Genomic DNA, 21,006 nt, shown 5'->3' on the forward strand with positions numbered 1-21,006 from the left:
AATCAGTTGATATAAGAAAAATAGGCCGGCGCTCGAGCGTCGGCCAAGACCGTCTTGCTTGATATTCGGGCAGTCCCGGAGCTCCAAACTAAATCGGGACTTCACAATTAATGGTTCAAATTAACCTCCCCGACATTAACGACTGCTGGACCGCGGGCTCGTTACGTCCTCTTAATTAATTGGAATTTTGTTTTATTATTTTAAAATAGAATTTTTATACCATGGGTTATGCTGTGGCATAATTTGTGTCTATTTCAGGATAAGTAATTCTTGCTTGAAGCCCTTCGTGCTGACATTTATTTTGTTTTAAACAAGGTTCTTTTGTTTCGAATGAGGAAAATTCTTTTGAGACCATCACAAAATTTCTTGTAAGATTGATTCAATATCTCAGTTTCCTATAGTTCTCACTATTCTGCTAAGAAAGGTGCAAGATTGCGGCTTTGTTCTGCAGTATGTGACCATAGTTTAGTGCTGAAGGCATTCCGACCCTCGAGACGAACTTTTCGTTCTCATTATCGTCTCGAGAAAAAAAAGAGCTTATTCTTTGCAGAAAGTTTGCTCCAGCTCAGATATTTTATGGTCTCTCGTATATCCTGGCACCTTAGCTTATTTACGGAGCTGTGGCATGCCAGAATTAAACCTGTACGATGCATCACGCCTTACTAGATCGAGTGCCAAAAGATAAATTATGGCACATCAGTATTATTGAACATAAGGCTTTTATAGGAACTTGGAACTTCGTGTGAATTGCATGTAGAATTTAATTAAAATTTCACAATGTAAATATTTGCTATTTATTTCACAACTTTTTTGGGCACCTTCTTGTTCTTTCCTCTGTAAAGAGTGGTCTATGTCTTATCATTGGTAGACTGACTCGCGTTCTGAAACTCTTGTTCTTTTGAATCACTCGTATCTTCGATCGACTATCATTTGCTTTGAAAGTGTAAATATATTGTGGAGATACGACAAGCAAAATTGTTGCTGCTCACAGAAAATTCTCTATAATAAGTGATTTAAATTTTCACGCACCTTTGCATTCGGTATCAAATAGTCCAATACATAATATAAAATCTAAGTTTTCTTTCTTGAACTTCAAAGCTTTGACATACTAAGCTAATTAAGATTTGTTAAATAAATATGGTTGATAGGTTGATTCGCTCTGTGAATGCAATACTGCATTTTTTTACTTGATTTATGAATATTCCACAGGGCAGCGGTAACTTAGGTGAGCGCCTTTAATTCTAGAAAAAGATTCTTCCTTGCTACGGGGAGTACTAAAGTACCTTTCTTGCTACGGGGAGTATCAAAAGAACCTTCTTCTTTGCTACGGGGAGTACAAAAGAACCTTCTTTCTTGCTACAGGAGTATCAAAAGTACCTTCTTCTTTGCTACGGGGAGTATCAAAAGAACCTTCTTCTTTGTTACGGGAAGTATCAAAAGAACCTTTTTCCTTGCTACGGGGAGTATCAAAAGAACCTTCTTTCTTGCTACGGGGAGTATCAAAAGAACCTTCTTTCTTGCTACGGGGATTATCAAAAGAACCTACTTCCTTGCTACGGGGATTATCAAAAGAACCTTTTTTCTTGCTACGGGGAGTATCAAAAGAACCTTTTTTCTTGCTACGGGGATTATCAAAAGAACCTTTTTTCTTGCTACGGGAATGATCAAAAGAATATCTTTCTTCGCTACGGGGGACTATTTAAAGAACATTTTTTCTTGCAATTGGAAGTATTAAGAGAACCTTCTTTCTTGCTACAGTAAAAATCAAAAGAAAATCCTCCCGACTACAGGGAATATTAATAAAACCCTCTTTCTTGCTACGGGAAATTTCCAGAGAACCTTATTTCTTGCGACGCGAGCATCAAGAGAACCTAATTCCTTGCTATGGCGAATCTCAAGAGAACCTCCTTATTCGCTCCGCTTAGCCCTGGCATGACGAATTGTTTCAGTTTGCTGCTTGTTGGAGCTACAGGGACCGGTAGCGCTCTGCGTTGAATTCTTGTAAAATTATAAATGCAAGGAGCAATTCCTGCATTTCGTTCGTAAGTTCACTCTCGCAGAAGGGATCATTTTGATGGAAAAAGTGGTTCCTGAAAATGGTTATTAAAATTATTCAACTAGGGAAGAAAATAACCAAATACATTTTAATGTAGAAACGATTCCTGAACGTAGGTGAAATTTGGCTCGTTTTCTACGAAGCGAGTAAAATTATCATGGTCTGGAATACAGATTACCTACACTTGCCGTGAGACGTAATATTATGGCATTCCGAGCCGTAGCCAGCGGAAAGAGTTAAAGGCACACCGAATGCCCCCTACATATTTTTGGCAGCGTCTACAACGATATACAAGAGTAGTCTTTTATGGTCCATTAATGTGCTTAACAGCACCTCAGGTATTTTACCATTTTTTCACATGATAGAATTTTATCAGATGAATAATTGATGGAAAAGAGGTTTCAAAATTGAGATTCTCAATTCTCACACCGAATATAGATTAAAATGCGCAATATATTTTGATCTATCATGATACCGGTGACTTAATCCTCTCTGTCCATCATATCTTTTTGTCACGAGTCTAATTTGACATTACACTGCCCTGTCTTGAAACTCATCCGCGTTTGTCTTCTAACAAATTGACGATGTCACGTGCAATTTTTTCTTCCTTACCCACAAATACTCACGCAATTCTCTTCACGAGTTGAACGATTTATTTTCCCCTAATAATTTTCCTCTCATGTGATATGTATACAGAATATTTTTTTTTATTTTATGTATGTGTAAGAAGCTCTATGGTCCTCCCTCAGAACCACCCACAAATACTCAGACATTTCTCTTCACGATTTGAACGATTCATTTTCCCCTCATAATTTTCCTGTCATGTGATCTGTATTCAGAATGTGTAGTGTTATTTTGTGTATGTGTAAGAAAGACTGCTGTCCCCCCTCAGAACGTCTTGCGGGAGCTGGAGAGCAAGAAACCGCAACTTGACGACCTCGTCGCGTCAGCCGACGGCCTCAAAGACGACGCTAAAAGCAAGACGCAGCAGCCGCAGCAGGCTGGTAAGTACTATTTCTATATGCATGTTAAACTAATAATGTATCAAGTCTCGTTTACAATTGATAACGTGTACGATAACGTGTATATTACGTGTTCTATTTGGCATTACAGATATTGCCAGAATTTTGTAAAAACAAAATCTTGCATTTTGTTTTTACTGATACTTTCAGTGTACATCATACACTGCTGTCTAAAAATAAATGGGTTCATTACTTCGGTTAAGAAACGTTTACGAAAACGAGGTTCAATTTCTGTATTTAAATAGTCCGATATCCTGTGAGCTTTAACTGTAATATATGCTCATTCAGATTGATTTAGTTGTGCTTAACTATCATTTATTAAATTGCCTCAGCATCGTTCAACAATAGTCAAATGCTGCTCCATCGAATTTTTTTCGTTATTTCAACTGTCAAGGCCCTCGGAATTTATAAATTGACGTATTGATTTGTCCGATTAAACTTTATTTGTTCAGGGAATTCAATTGTATCGTAATCTAATATCTAAAGTGTTGAGTTTTTTTTATTGAAAAAATGTACAATTGGTGATTCAACCTAATGAGCCTGACGAGTTAGGTTATTTTATTGTATATTTATAGTCGCTCAGGTGCGTCGTGCAATCAAGTGCTCTGGACAATCCTCCACTCTGTTCTCTCCGACAATAATTGTCTGCTCTCAAGTTACGTTCCTTTCGGATTAATTACGCTTCCGCATCGGAGTTCAAGATAGAATGCTAATTTAACAATTTCCTCGGGTATTTGCGCCGGATTATATCAGTTGTTCGCTACCCTCGCAATTAACTTAAGAGGGGGAATTTAATTACTATTTGTTATAGAGTTCTTTCCAAAATGAAATTTCTCAAAAGTGTTGAAATATATTTTCGAGTTTTGTGTAGAAACATATATTCTCGTCTTTATGAAAGTGATGTACGTGGTACATTGCTTTAATTTCCGTTCAAAGGAGAAACTTGCAATAATGTACATTCTTTTTTTTTAGAATTTCAAAAATTTCATTTTATCAAGGAAATTGGTTCTATACTTTTCTTGTCGAAATAAGTTCCTATCTTTTAGTTTGACTATCCCCAAGGCTAGCAACTCAAATGGCCGAAGTCGCGGACCATTTCTAGGTACTTTTCTGCCGGCTCCTGTTGTCGACGACGCTGATGCAGCCAATAGCATGAAATTGAGTGCTCGCCAATTGCATGCAACGCGCTCTTGTTCTGATACTTGCGATTCCTTCGATAATCTTTCGGGGGCCGTTTAGCTTAATCAGAAACCATTCCATTTTCGCTTGAGGTAAGTAGAATCGTTTGCCTTGAATGGCGTTGTTCGGGTCCCTATTGCAGCGTGACGAACTCTTTAGCTCTTTGTCTTTGAATTCACTAACCTGTCGTTAAATCTATTCGTATCTGAAGGCACAGCAATTAGAGTTGCCGACGAAGGCTTTAATTATAATTGAAAACCTTAGCTGTTAATTAAAACTTGATTATGTTGTTGGAATTATAATAAATTTTAACATTCAATGAAGGAAGTTATTGGGTCTAACTTGAAAAAAAGTTATCACACCCTTAAATTTCCTTCCTATTATAAACAAGACGGGAATTCCCTTCAAAAATTATCAGAAGAATAGCTGTACAATGTGAGTACATAATTCAATATATATGTTTGTTCAGTTTTTAGGATTTTGTTGTTTATAGCTTTAAATTATAGGAAAAGCATTATTTCATAAATTTCAGCTGCAAAACACGGATTATGGTACCTAATGGGTATGAAAAGAGCTATTAATATATATGATTTATTTAAAGGTGGAAAAAATAAAAACAAACCTAATCGAAGGTGTTGATGTTTTTCCTCCCATAAAGCAGCTATTTCAGATTCAGAGCATTAATTTTAGATTTGTATTGATGCCAATTTATAAATGTAGAGTAAAGTCGTGTGGAAGTTCCTTGATAGGTTTAATTTACATTGATTATGCAAAACTAAAGGATATTTTAGATATTTTTTGTTTAAAATATCTGAAAACACGGGAAAGGACAATTTTTCCGCTTAACATGATGACGTATTTATTCATGATATCCTACATATCGGCGATTTTTCCTGAAATCTATGAATTTGTTGGAGTTTGTTTGGAGCCTGTCACTGTCACACATGCAAAAGTGTAAATCCTTTTCGTGTAAGGCCACAACCTGGAGGTACAATTTTTTTAGTGTTGAAATGATGAGATGTTGAAAAAGGATGGGAAAGTAAATAGTTTAGAAATGTAAAGGCTATAATTATTTTGGTACGTGGGAATTGCATTCAAAAATAAAACGTTAGTTTCCTTTAAATGTCAAGCCTAGACTTGAATTGGGCTTCCGTGCTGTCGGTGCTGAATGTGGGCAAAATCGTTTCTTTTTTAACTAGTGCCCTACTTTAGTTTTAAAATTATTAACGTGTTTCGTTATGCGGGTTAATGGGATTCTCATGTTAAAAGGATTATCTATCGCGAGCAACGCGGGCTAACCTGTTAGTTTATTATTTTTATGAAGGTTTAGGTGTTGGAAGCATGGCGCTGTTGAATATATTGAGGATATTCGAGCGCGTATCCGCTTTATATTTTTCGGATAGGGATGCCACCTCGATTTCAAGTTTACTTATAATATTGGAATTATGACGCAATTCATTTTTTATAATGATCAATTCATCTTGAATCTTTATATCTTGTACCATACTACTGTTTTTTAGATTTTCTTGGTTGGTTAGATAATATTTCCACATGTTTGCTAGCTTCCCACTGATCTAAAAATAAATTAGGAAATAAATGAATAATCAGTGAAAAATCATCACGCGATAGCAGTTGTTTTTTCGTCCGGTTGATTCATATATGAAGTAGTGATGTAATCAGGGTTAATTCTCATTCTTTCTGGTTGAAAAGTTAGCAAGTAAAATTTTTTGTTGCATGGATCACTTACTTATATCTCTTAGTTCATTGTATCTGTCTGTGTATCTCCAGGCTTAAACTAATAATGGAAGTGCTTGCTTACCTTTGTAAAAACTTGAGTATAAGCACTAAGCACACTATGTGGATGCAGTTGCTCAGTTCTATAAGCACACATTGCTAAGTTGTTGCGCAGAATTCGCAATGCTTTACTTCATACTTCATACTAATATATTAATGATCCACACTAAATAAATGACTCTCAGTACCCTGCATGGTTTTAAATAAGGATCACTGCAAATACCTTGGATTGTATAACAAAATTTTGACGTCTCTTATGTTGTATTACTATATTTAATTTTTCGGAATATCGTATTTGGGGGATCTCATGGGGATCAAAAAATAACGATCATTTTTTTCTGCATTCTGTTTCAACAAGATTGGTATTTTCCAGCTTATTTAGTTAGGTGTTCAAACATTATTGGAAAATGCCTTGGATGCTTGGTTGAACAGGTTTGGATAATTATCACTGATGAACATGGATAAATTTTTTGCCACTATTTTGTGTGGGCAATGTTACCTATGTTGGCAATGGACTGTACAAGTATACAGGAGATTTACTGGCTAGCATAAGAAATGCCACACTGCCACAGCTGTGACCTAAGGGAGGAGGTTTTCGCCACACGATCGAGCACAATTTCACGACCCATCATGTGGGGGTCGCTAATTCAAAAGTTTTTCATATTTTGAGCCAAAATTTTGGCAAATTTCGGTTGAAAAACGAATCAAATTATGTGTGAAATGTCATCAAAATTGGGGATGGTCAGGTTGGGACCTTTGGTATACGAGCAATGGAATGACCCCCAATAAACAAACTGTACAAATAAAACAAAACAAATAAAAAAGACATAAACAAACAAATACAAAAAATGAATTGTACAAGTTTTCATACCTCAGTATAGCATGTAACTGTCTTCGACATGCATTTGCGAAACATAAGTGTTCCCTGCCTGTTTTCTTTTTAATAATGTGGCATAAAAGTGATCACTGTTGGGGAGCTTGGTAGGCACTGAATTGCTTTGTTCTTTTGTACTATTTGTTTTCCCTTTCCCTTCGAAGCAAATTCATGGGCTTTAGATTGTTCTAAACTCTGGGCCCTGAGCCGCTAACTTTGGTACCAGAAAATGCTTAGGTACGTAGGAGCTGTCTGTCCCTGGTGCTGTTTGTTCGGACTCCTCATTTGCTAGACACCCTGCACGTGTATCGTTTATGCTAGGCTTTAAATTTTGGTTCAAAATTTGTTAACATTTGCTGTAGCTGTTTTTAATAGCTAGGCTGTTGAACACAAGAGCCTAGGTATTAATTACGAGCAAGCAACAGTTGAGTTGCTTGCTCGTAAATTGTTTATAACAACGATATCACTCAAAATTACATTCGGAATCATATATAGAAATTTTTTCATAATAAAAGGCTGAAATTTACTGCCGCGCTGATAAACTTTTCTAATGTAATATTGATTTAGATTACTCTTATTTAATACAAATGCAATTCATTACTCCAGTGAGATCTATAAAACCAAATTAGAGGCTAGTGCTCACTGGGCTGTGTTGTCTCTTATGGAAAAAATTAGCACAGATTATCTTTGTATTGCAGCGACCTCTTGCCTGTATCCGTCCAAGTTTGTTGCCTGTGACCGCTGGCATAACTTGGCCTTAATGACTTCTCGAGTACTACACCAAAGGACACTCGGAGTTCCTGAGGGACCGCCAAAGTTGTTACGGGTCGCGTTACTGAACGTCCGCGAAAGCTTGCGATTGTCGCGATATCGTTCAGTGCGCGCCCTGAATGGTGCGTTCGACGTCTATAGGAGGCATTGAAAAGTGGTCTTTGGTCTCAGTTGTAATCGAACTTAGAACTAACACGTAGAATATTGAATTGCCCTAATGAATATAACTAGAATAGATAATAGATAGTAAGCACCATGCCATTGGCCAAGCTGAAAAAATAAACCCTACAAATGCATGATTTATGTTCAAATGTTTAAAATTATCGGTGTATTTTTTTGTTGAAAGTGATTTACTTAATAATATTCACTGAGAGTTTTTAAATAACTTGTTAAGATAGATTTGGTTCTTTTGTGCATAATTTCTTGAGTGTTTGCGTTGGTTCCACCTGAATTTCTCCAAATCTGGAACTACTAGCGGAAGCCTTCGAAGGACTCGCTTCCCTTCATTTGCCGGGATTAGCATTCGGATTTGGATTGATGGCCTCAAACTCTGCTCCTGAGCGCGCAAATGCTCAGGGATTTGAGGCACCTGCCACATAACTAGTCTGGTGTGACACTGATGTTTGTCAGGCCGTGATCTTTCGGAGTTATGGTTTTAATTGAGATTCACGTGTCGCGTAGCGTTTGAAGAGATGTAATGTATTTAAATCATTTGAATAAAGCGTTAAATGTGTTGGTAATTGTAAATATTCCTAATAATCTGCATCAATCATTTGTTATGGATGCTTTATTATTTTGTGGATTAGAGAGATCACATTTAATACTGATTGATGTATTGATATGAAAGCGATGCAATAGTTTACTATAAATAGTCTTCATAGATATAAACTACTGCAGAATTTCTGGTTAAATCTTTGTAGAATTTATCTAGGATGTAGAGTGAACTTGTAGGTCGTATCTTCCTTATATCCTGAATAATGGATGTCTTCAGAGACGTCCGACTCGTGTGGGTCTGCAGGTCTAGCGTGAGTGATATAAGCTCATGGCGTCTGTTAGTAATATCCTAGCCCTGATGTATCAGTGGGCTATTGTTATGCAGGTGTTGTCACGCTCTGGCTAGGCTACTCACGTTGGCCTTGCTATACTCCGAACAAAGATTGTTGCAACGAAATATGTTGTACTGATATCTCTTGGCTCTAGCCAAATTTCTCTCGAGATACGGTTTTCAATAAATTTATTTGCAACGGCTTATCCTGCCTAAAGAAATCAGCTCCGCAAATGGTCCAATGAATAGAGGTTTTCTGGCTGCATGAAACGCGTAACCGTTGTAAATTGCAGTCCTGGAACGAATGAGAAAAAAACTTGTGCAACAAGAAAATGTCTCCAGGTTCGCTATAATGCAAGGATGTAATCAAATAAATGTTCTGCATCTTGCGTAATTCTTAGGAGAGACTTCTGTATCATTTAAAGGTGTTCATAGATTCAGAACCAAATTCCAACGTACAGAATGAAGTCATTTCTATTAAATTGGTTGACGACCACGTTGCATGCTCGTCCAGCTGCGAGACGGTCGGCAGCTGTGCATCGATTTGCACTGCGGTGGCTCTGCGTCCCGTATACGCACGGTACCAGCTGTTCTCGATACTGTATAGATCGCTATCGATATATGTGAACAAACGGTTTTCCCCGTGCATTGAACTGGCGTGCGGCTGATGGTTGATATCAATTACCAACCAGCACGGTAACTTTAACATAATTAATAAGTTTAATAAGTTTAATGTTTGCTGCATACACAAAAAAAAAAATATAAATATTATCTGGAAATGTTCATAAATTAAACGTCTATCTCTTTGTTGAAGTAGCTGAAGCCTGCTTGCCCAGTAATGTCATTGCTACCTGAAAGTGACATTATTATTAATCGCAGCTCCCCATTTGCAAACATGCATTCGTATTATTGCATTTCATTGCCTTATGACATTGATACGTGTCCAATTCTAGCTGTATTTTTTTTATGCAAGTTGCTTATCTCACCACACGCTGGATTAAAACATGGCTCACGAGTGATCCGTATCTTTATGGAATCTTTGATTTGTTCGTTTTTAACATGGTATGGTTTAACCCGTCTCACTGTACCTCTCATAATGCGAGCAATTAATTTTACATAACATATTCTACTATTGTCGCTAGAGATGGGGAACATGGCTTGACACACCATTAAGCTGCGGTATATACACTACGCAGTTAAGCTCCAGCTCTCATGTGGTCCTGACATGGAAGAATGATTACTCGCTCCTGATAAATGTATCGGAAAACACGGCTTCTCTTGAGCCGTTCTCCTCACAGAATCTTGGGTCCAGCAAATTTTCGATTAAAAGAAATTGAGTACCGTTAGTGCACGGCTTAGATTGTTCCTGAAACTTTTCTCATGGGTCAAGGACTCGGTTTTGAATTTAATGTGGTTAAATAGACGTTTTTCATTTTTTGCAGTCCTGTTTTACTTGGGTTTCTGCAAATCCGAAACTTTTAGAGGATTTCGTGTCATTAACTTGTTTCAATTTACCGGTTACTCTTGGAATATGTTCCAACTCAAAATGTTACAACTTTGAAACTAAGATGTAGAATTTCATTAATCAATCGGAGGATTAACTTTAAGTTCGTTTCATTTCATCGCTAGATAATTTTAAATGATACAGCACTTGTTTTCTTTCAGCGTTGCGCTCTACAAAATTTTCTGTACACGTCGTGATAGATTATTCGTTTATTTCATCCTGTTAATTTTTGGCATCGATGTTTGAAAGGTCGTAATCGTCGAGGTCTGATAATCGATTTTTGACGTTGATTTCTGGAAAAATCGTTCATTTTCTCAAGCCGCCAAGCATTGGGCAGGTTACGCCACAATTCTTAAGAGCTAATGTGCGGAAGGTTTATTTTCTTTATAAATAAACATTTGTTTTTCTCAAATCCGTTGAGAACTTTAATATTTGTAAGAAAAATATATAGTGGTGGCTATATGAATATAGCCTTCACTCTGATGTTCCCTTGAAAATATCGTTAATTGTTACCAATTTCAGTCGATTCCTTATCCATCCTTCACAGCAGTTGGTGCTCTCATATCTATGGCTGGTTCAGCTGTCAATTATCCATGATGAATTGAGACAACGTTGACGCTGACGAATTTTGATTCTTGCAAAATTCGTATTTTCATCATCGAACGACTTGAGTTACAAGCTACTCACTGACGTCATGAATTTTCGGAGTGGAAAATTCCATTGTCTCACATGCCATCCAGCTAAATCTAACCTCATTTCCACTCACAATAATAATGTGAGTATGTTCATCCGATTCTACGCAATGTGTCTCCACCTCTTCTTTCTATGTATTTTTTCCCGTTATTTGTGAACGTTATTAATTCGAGTTATCCACTTTATTTTCGAATCTGCAACGAAATTGAAGGGATATTACTATTTATTTCCTATGGGTTTCACCAAAATTGGATGCAATGTTTCTCATTCAAGTATGCATGCCAGGACACAATTGTTTTCTCATTCCAGCGCGTTAAAGTGACGAAATAAAGAGTTTAATCTTCGAATTTATCTCTGATCTTGGATAGTGAATCCTGGTTCTCCTATTTCTCTTGTCATTGAGCGGAACCGGAAAAATTCCTCCTGAGTAAGTGCACCTTATGTCAGTTTTAGACAATAATTTTGAACTACTATTTTCAAGTCTTGGCAGCTTTGCCTTTCTTTGGTTTCAAGACAAAAGACGCGTCACTTCCAGGCTTATTCAACCCGTCCGTGTTTAAATCCTGCTCTGCAATTCAGCCACTCGTTTGTTTCAAAAGCTACCGAACTTTTGCAGGGTTTGGATGGAGGAATTCATTAAAAGTGAGTCTCGTCTGATTTTCCTTGAGCTCAATTTTACGGCAACTCAGTGTTTGTTGGGAGGACGGTAGTTCTATGACCAAACAAAAAATTTTATTTTTAGGGCAGGTAAACATCGGCTTCTCACCAAAATGAGTATTTTAAGAAGTTTCTTTATTTTATTTTAAGCAATGTTGAATAGAATATAAATTATTATCAAAGGTGTAGTAATGTTTCACATTTACCTTAGAAATTCAATGGGTTCAATCCTTGATATTTGCTTGTTTTGAGCTTCAAGGATTTTACTACGTATCATGTTTTAGCATTATTACACAATGCACATGTCACTCAGTTTTAAAATATTATCACATCTACTACCTTCATCTGTCTCATCGTTCATGGACTACCGCGTAAGTCTCACAGTATCGCAAGCCTCCCTGCAAGATGTTATTTACTAATCGAATGCCAGCTGAGATGGGGTATTCTGGTGGTGCTGTGTTAGAGCCATTGCTATTGACTATTACCTGTGAGGCTGCATCCTCTTTAAGACCAAAGTATTGCAGCTTCTGCTGCTGCTAAACTCTCATAGTTTGTGCTTCTTGACTTCTGTTACATTTCATTCATTCCAAATATATTGGGGAATGTCCTGATTATCACAGAGAGAAGCAACTGACGTTCCCGAATCAATACTCTGGTACAACTTGCATTATGAGAAGGCGGTCATATGGGCTTAGCTGTCGTGGTTAGTGCCATAGCTTTCTGCCTGAATGCTGCTGTCCCAACTATTTATTTTTATTGGGCTTCGCAAAACGCATGCCTGCTTGGGCGATGAAAATTCTTCACTTCGTCAGAATTGGCTCCCAGAGAAAAAATTGTGTATTTATTCCTTGAATTCTTGCATTGGCTTGAACATATTTTAATTGTTATTGTCTGAAAACTACTTGCTTGCTATTTTTTTAGAATTTCCTGTTTGTGGAAAAGCATTTACCTGCAGCGATTGCGTGCATCGAGCTTAAGCCTCCATATGTAGAGAAAATTGGGTTTGAATATCACCCGTTTCTGATGATGATTTTGTGCCTTATTTCGTCCGATGTAAGCATCATTCAATTCGCCGGCTACCTAGGATCTTAGGTTTTTTTGCGCTGTTGTATTCATCGTATAAAGCTACAAGGTCGATGATGCCACATTACAAAGCCTTCTCTTGTTAGCCTAAGCTAGAAATTGTGCTTTTATCTAGCTTCTTTTGTTCCCAAATTAAATCTTGTAGTATTAAGAATTTAGAGCCCGATCTATCATTGTATTGTCCTGGTGACGTCCAACTTTTTCTAATCGTATTTTTCTTAAAGTAATGGCTTCCTAGCCAGCTCCAAAGTTCCTCCGAGAGAAATTCTTTACTGAGCTACTCGACTCGAGTTTCCTAGCAATCAGCGGCGCTTCAGGTCAATAAGGAATGTTCTAACCGGGGCGCTCTGGCCCGCGACCGTGCCGATGCTTGCAAGCCTCACTTGGCAATTGCCGCCCGACGGTATTGTGCGCACCAGCCTACCTAGGCCTTGTTTGTGACCTGCACAGGAAGAGAAATCGTATCATTGTTTCCTGCCGTGCATTCGGGGCTCTATTGTGCTCCTTGTCTTGATATTTCAAGGCCTCTCTGTTGGGCGACCCCTGTGGATGCAACAATTTTTTAGTGTCACATGTTGGCGTGGTTTGTCTTCCATGATGGTGAGAAAAGACCAGTTTATCGTTGGAAAGAAATTGCTTTATACTTTGATTTCACTAGTGAGTATTATTTCAATAGGTTGCTTTAATAATTCAAATAATAACTTATTTGCATGCAACATCGGCGTTCTGCATGGATAAATTGGCACAATTTCTACGACGGTTGACAGTCACTCTGTTTAATTTTTCACATTAGATAACTGCTATCTAGCTTTCAGTTTTACTTATTATTTTTAGTGGATGTTTTCGATATAATATTTTACTTATTATTTTGAGTGGATCTTTTCGATATAATATTTCCTGTAATCGATATAAATTTAATTTGTTTGATTTTAGTGCTTCTCGCGCCCTTTCCGTCCAACCTACACGTCCCGTGCAATATTCTCATGGGCAACTTATCAAGCGAGATACAAGGACCTTTTCGATCATTCTTGCAAACATTCTTAGCAAAAAACATGCCTACTAACATCCTTGCAAAAATTCGAACTAATTTTGTTGTGCATTATCGCAAAAATTCGAATTAAATCTGTTTCTTGATTTAAAATTATTTGATTTATTAATTTGTCAGCATGTGCTTCTGCTTTGGATGATACTTGCGTGTGTTCGTCTGTGCTTTAAAATGAATTTTCTCATTTATTATTTTGAAAAAGCATGGCATTGAACCTCAGTCGTTAAAGCATTAAATTCTGATGTGATTGTATGTATACTTCACTTGTCTATCTTTGCAATTTCATCTATCAACATCTTATCCCTTGGTTGATTGACTCTCTGGTAGTCTGGAGCTCCTCACTTTTTACTATGGCCGCGTTGTGTTATTTAGATTTCTATCGACTTCTGATATTTTTTGTCGTGTCATCCTTACTATCCTCAGGTTGTACATCTTCCTGCTCCCGCTTGCATGCGGTCGAAGATTTACTTCGCCATGCAGGTTAACAGAATTGTTATTTCACCTCCTGCCGTGTTGCGGTTTGTAAACTGTTATATTGTCTTGCTAGATTTTTGGGCTTATAAGTAAAATTTAATAATCTTTATGGAGTCATATGAATGTAAACGATGCGTTTTACTATTTCCGTTTCTCCTGGATCAGCGACAGTTTGCGTTTCTTGTGTGAGGATAATTACGAAAACTGAAGTTTACGTCACAAAGAGTTTTATAGAATACGTTTTTCGGTACCGTTCCACGTACTTGACAAAGTTAGGGTAAGAATCTGCTCTTCTCTGCGACGCTTTTAGCGCTGCAGGGGCCATACTTTCAAAAAAGTTAAGAGATCGTTAGTTCATCAGCCAGTCATTGACGGCCTTTCAAGCAAAATCCACCAATCAAAGACAAGAAAATAAAGCGTAAGTACTTCAAGCAAAATCAACCAATCGTAGACAAGAAAATAGAGCGTAAGTACTTCAAGCAAAATCCGCCAATCAAAGACAAGAAAATAGAGCGTAAGTACTTATACGTTCACTTAGCCAGTTTTGAAAGTATAGCCACAGGAACATATGAGCTGCAGATGTGCTTGTGCTGCGAGTTTCCGGAGACGACAGCCCGTCCGTTAAAGTTGCGGTGCGCGGCTGCGGGTCTCGTCTATGTTCTAGTCTACGTGGAATAAATGCCTGACTCCAGGTAATATGTTCAATCAATGGGGTTTAAGTCTATTTATTCAATATAATAAGTTGCAATGTCAGCGCATTAAATTGTACATTGGCGAATTTTTTTCTAACGGTGATTCAGATAATTTGTTTGTATTTTTGAGCTCAACTCTTTATATTTTCGACGAAATAATCTCTTATTGCGTGAATAAATCGCTACCCTTGCTTTATCTTGAATTGCATTACGTTCGTTAGTATTTAGTCCGCATCTAGCAATTGAAATCATACAGCGTGTGAACATTTTTCACTGCAGCTATTCTTCACTTGCAGTCCAATTTTCAACCACGACACAGTTTGTTGTCATGATTTAATCCACCCTCCCGATCTATCCATTATAATGTGGATTATGGATGCTATTTTTGCGCGAGGTAATAGCCTCACCGTTTACAATCACATAAGCCAGCATCCTGAGATAGCTCATGTGTTGTTGGGTCAGATTTTTTTTTTGTATTGGTCGCCTCCTCACCCTACTGGGGCAGTGTCATTTTTTTTAATTTTTGTTGTGATGTATATTTTTCTATCAGTGTTTCCTTTCGTAATGCAAGTTTTTGCTTCACGTTGTGGCATCGCACCTTGTTCATTTCCTAAGAATATAACTTAAAACTCCTATATTTAACGCATGTTAGCGGATTCCTACCATAAAAGGGTTTGTGACGGCCTGGCCGGCTTTTAAAAGGCTTAAATGGACGTCAATCTTCAAGCCTATTTCTTCATTTCCGTGTCCTTGCGTGTCGCTCATGTAATTTCCTCGCCATTATGACAACGCATCACAACATTCCCGGGATAAATCTGACCGCGCGTCATTTTTGATCGAGGGCATTAATCTTGAATTTTTTAAAACTTTCTTGCACTAGAGATTCTATTTCAGAAGCGAGGTCATAATTTCTTTCCTAAAAATAGAACCTTCAATTGAAATATATTTAAAAACTCTATTAAAATTTGTTTTCAAAATTTGAAACTCAAATTTGCGATTTTATTTTTCGTCATTTTAAAATGCTTTCTGACATGTTTTGCAACACTTTTTTTGAACCGGCGTTTAGATTAAATTACATTATCCGGGGAGATATGTTATTTTCGACAAAAAATTTTCCTGAATGTTCTTCAAATTATGTACTTTTATTTATTAATCGATTGATTCTTCTTCGCTTCATGTGCATCTAATTGACATTATTATCTTCTTCGCTGTTCTGTCCGTTCTTATCTATCTTGATTTCTCGTATGTACAAAATCAAGTACGATTGGTCAATGCCCACTTCTGAACAGTGCCCACTTCTACAGAGGATGCCCACGTCTGGACAGTGCCCACTTCTGCATCTATTTCCTGTACGCAGCAATTTCAGCAAGACGGTCGCTGAACAGATTCTCTTTTTGCTAGTATTGATAGATCTTCCTTATGCAAACACTTGCTCATTCTCGTCTAAGATCGAGGTGCTGTTTGTTTTTACCTTCACAAGACACGGAAGATATCTATTTACATAAATCTTACTTGTCTATCAGGTGAATGTGGACCTGAATCTTGTGAATGTCTAAAGCTAAAGCCTACTCATTTCATTGCAGCAGCTGCAAAAAATATATATTTCTTTTCCCTCGGAAATTCAAAGCCTCAGCACCGCTACTTTTTGCTTAGGACCAACATGGATCCTTTCCAGCCGGTCTCTGAAGCTTTGTCTTATGGCTGTCCAGGCCTGTAAGCTTTTATCTGGAGCTCAATGGGCTGTGAAAATGAAAGCAATTCTTTAGGTCTTTTATTTATTCAAATGTGGAATAAACTTAGGGATTGAGAACGAAAAACTGTTTGTTAGGGTAGATTTAGTATGGTCTTGCTTCTATATAAGCAGGAAATCGTTTCTTTATGAACTGAAATTTCTCGGAAGTTTGAAATTGAATAGATTCATCTGAGCACAGTGATTCATTTACTGAATCCTCTACCGCTACTTAAACCATCATCAGTCTCTGATTTGTACGTAAATGAGTATTTGAATGTATCGAACCATATTCTTCCATCGTGTTATTTGTGCGTTGATACGTTGCTTCTTAGATGAAGTCGATGAGTTGGCAAAACTTTGGATCTAGAGTTCCATTAGGTCTGAAAGAATTGCAGCACGAGAGGGGACTCTCAATCTGCAATGGAAGTCTATATGGGAAAGTGAAAAGTGAAGGTCGAAGCGATTATATTGTCAAAGTTGGTAAACCAACATACCCACTCTACTTCCCACCAGGCAAATGACGTTTAAACACCGTTTAATTAGAGTTTATTCTACGAAACAACAATTAAATCAACGGCGATTTAGATGCTTGGTGAGTTGTTTATGCTGATGTTCGTAAATTGGAGCATTGATTGCTGTAGCATGTCATTATAGATATTTTTATCATGGCCTTGGTACAGTTATAAGTGTGTAAGATACACAACATAAGTATGTAAGGTTTACAACATAAGTATACATGTAATATTCTCTCAACAATCAAGAAGCATGCGATGACAATTTTGTGTTATGTCGCTGTGATAAATTTTTCAGTGAATAAAGGAAAATTATTGGCGATATCCGGGCTTCGTTCCATGACCCAGTTCAAGTTGACAATTCACCTGAACAACGTCGATACTATGCTTTCTAATTGAAGATTTCCAATGCTCAAATGTCAGAGACATGCAGCTTTCACAATAACCGAGGACTGCCAGGCTCTTGTCACACTCGATGCTAGTATTGACTACTATTACTGGACTGCAGTTCGTTCTGTTCTTGGAATTTTTTTTCACCGAAATACGATAGTACGATTTAACCAGTTTCAATTTTATTTTTTTTATGTTGGCGCCACTTTGAGTGTACAGTTATAACTTGAGAAAAATTATGCTTCTATCTCTTCTATTGCTCTTAGTTTTATATTCCCCAAACCTTAATGAACGTTTCGTTTTTGTTGCATTTGGCCTGGGTTTATTTGGAAATGTATCTGCGTTATCTGCTCTTCAAGTGGATGAAGCTGTTCGGAATTTTAGAGTTTTGAAGTTTGGCATTTTGTTCAGTTGATTTGGTACAAGATTAATGTTATGTCATTCCCCGTCATTTTTGTGTTATAGTTTACACATTATCCGGAAAGAATGACATAATTCCGTGACAACGATGCAGTTAATTTAATTTTGATTTACGGTTTTCATAAATTAATTAAGCCTTCCGGTAGAAAATGATATGATTAAATTGAAATTGTAATACGCAAGAGTATACTTTTCAAAAACTTCCTAGAAGTGACCGAATATTTCCATTTGCGAAAAATTTCGCTCATCTGTTAATTTATAATTCTTCAGTGAATGGGACTTATTGTCAAGTTTGAAACACAAAAACTATATTTTTCAAGCTCTAGTTGAATTTATGCTGGAAATATATTTTTGATAATAATTAAATTATTAATTATTAAGTGATAAAATAAATAAGGAAAATTTTTTATTTTATCACTTAATTCCTGCACTACTCGCCTATCTCAAGCCCTGGCAGCCTTTGATCGATCTTATCGAAGCATAATCATGTGGCAGTTAACAGCTCGGCTGCCCCTACATTGTATACGAATTGATTCGAGCTTTTAAATTTATCTCATCTTCAACGAACATTAAAAACTTTTCATAAACGTTTTTAGTTTGTCAATTGTCTGACGGAAGTAAGGACTGATAAATGAAAGTAAGGCATACCACTAATATATCACGTGTTCTTCATGTGACAGCACGTGTTCTCGTTCGAACGGAACTTGATATCAGGGCCGACCTGATACTTTGCAGTATTCATCGACAGTCATTATGTTAGCTCAACCTGTTCAATAATTGCTGCACTCGCAAGTTCATGAGAACTCAAGGATTACCTCAACTTGGAGCCTTCATTCTTTATTAGCTGTGCAAAACCACCGTTACTGAGCTCGTGTCATTATAGCTGCTAGTCGTGCGGCAATGAAACTGGTGTCACTCAAAGGATCGCTACTAAGCTGCAAGCGATTCAATTTAGCCTGGACCATGGGCAGTTCTTTGAAGCCTTGCCCGAGTTCGCCGCTGCATTGCCGAATACGATGCATCATCTGATCGATTAATCGATGATGTCATTTGCCATTATGATGATAAAGATTTTCTGCCACAAAATTCCGTACCTTTCTGTAATAATAAGTATTTACCAATTTACTATTCCAGTCATATTTATCAGAGAACTTTTCATTAAATATTTCAAGTACAATGAATTAGGGAATAAATAATTTAAATACTTTTGCTTTAACCTTTTCTTTTGTTAAGCTTATTTAATTTGGCATCAGTAAATAATTATCTGAAATTACGCATGACAAACCAGGATGAAAATTCATGTTCGATCACCATTAAAATTTGTATGTCCTTCGTAATTTTTTTCAGCTACAACAAACGAAGCTGCCATCTACCAATTCCCATCTCAGGCGCGTCTGTTCGACCATTTGCGAACTTGTTTCAAAGGTATACGCGTGGAGCTGCATTTCTTGTTCCCCGTTTGTTAACATCTGTAGCTATAACTTTATATATTGACTTAAAATTCTACTGACTCGTAATCCAACTTACTAATTGCATAGAAAAACACCTATGCGTAGTTATAACTTACGAACCTGTTCAACTCTAGTGTAAACAATTTGCAAGTCCCGAGTATGTAGTTCACTAATTTTAATCGTAGTTCTGTGTGCTTCTGTGAAACTTGTGGAAAACGAAATTACTTTTTCAACTTACAAAATAAATGAACTCTCTTTGTTTTGATTGGAAATCGAACTGCTCCGAAGATCTTGGTGTGCGCATAGGACTGCTGCTTGTGTTATTCGAGTTGTTCTATAGGACTGATCCACTAGCTAGCAATGAACGACCATCATAATTGTTCATGATGATGCGGGCTGTAAATTATAACACTATTTAACAGCACGATACGATTTTATTTATTCTATTTCATCCATACTTTCCGTACAACTGAGAAATATGAAAGGGTCGAATTGTTCAAATAATGACACACTTTCTTACATGCAGCGCCAGCATGGAGTGGATTTAGCAATGATACGTCTTTTTGCCGGGCCCCACTAGATCAGGATAACATAAACAAAGGCTAAACTGCATCACTATTTAGACAAATTTTCACTCATTTCTCTCAGTGCGCCATTGTACTTCGAAGATCGATTCTGTGATGAAATGTACTACTGTAACATTTATTGTGACGCTCTGCTTGGAAATCCTTATAAGTACCGAGTACTTACTGCCCTAGAGATCATTCTCTATCATGATCGCGTAGAGCGACCACCTTGATGTAACGCTGGCCCGTCTAAACTCTCAAATGTTAAAGTAATTCTGCTGTGTCAATATCGCCGAACTTGATCCTATAATGGAGCTTGTGTGCTTCAAGTTTTCGGCGTCGCTGCTGTTCTATCACGGCTTTAATTTAGACGGTGCGTCTCATCGATCATCCGCCAGATTCTCTATTAGTTTTACTCGCGAATTCAATCGCTGCTCCGCTCTTCACTAAAAGTTTTGAGTGGCCAAGCGCGAAAGATGAGAAAAAATAGAACTCAGTACTCACTGCAGTGAGTGACAGAGCGCGCATTTTCTCGTCGACGAAAACTTGAGGTCACGGACGGACGGACAGACGGACGGACAGACAGACGGACATGGCGAGCACAATAGTGCATTTTTTCCGTAAATGAGAAAATGCGCTAAAAAGGCGTGAGGTTTGCGAATCGAAATTTATGTTTCGTCTCTTTTTCTGGGTAGAAGCGCGTTGACCCAAAATTTTTCGAATCGCTAAGATGCGTATTTGTCAAGTCGAGCATAAAACATACCCTCGAAGTTACGTAATATCCTCGGTCAATAGTAGAAGTTATATCAAAAATAGTTGCGACTTCGTCTTTTTCTGCTTATCACAGTCGACTTTTCAAGCTAAACCCTCCAATCACAGACGCTAATCTAATCAGCCGCTTCGTGTACTTCTAAGCTGCTACGAGTAAGAGTTTTGATAGTACCTATAGTTAGCCGAATTAACCTGCCTGCTGAACCTGCTACGCTAGCTCACCTAGTCTGATTAGCCCGCTACTTATCTCGCAATATCTCGCGGATCGCTACATA

At 37.5% G+C, this 21,006-nt stretch overlaps 1 protein-coding gene across 1 annotated transcript in view; it reads left to right on the forward strand.

Moving 5' to 3' along the window:
* Positions 1 to 21,006, forward strand: part of LOC108669448 (dystrophin) — a 402,745-nt gene that overhangs the window by 68,546 nt on the left and 313,193 nt on the right. Inside the window, exons 43-44 of the mRNA XM_047883400.1 lie at positions 2,949 to 3,060; positions 19,291 to 19,368. Of these exons, the coding sequence (XP_047739356.1) occupies positions 2,949 to 3,060; positions 19,291 to 19,368 (190 nt within the window). The remainder of the gene's footprint in view (positions 1 to 2,948; positions 3,061 to 19,290; positions 19,369 to 21,006) is intronic.

This window comes from Hyalella azteca, unplaced genomic scaffold (assembly GCF_000764305.2).
Source record: "Hyalella azteca isolate HAZT.00-mixed unplaced genomic scaffold, Hazt_2.0.2 contig1645, whole genome shotgun sequence".
NCBI lineage: Eukaryota > Metazoa > Arthropoda > Malacostraca > Amphipoda > Hyalellidae > Hyalella > Hyalella azteca.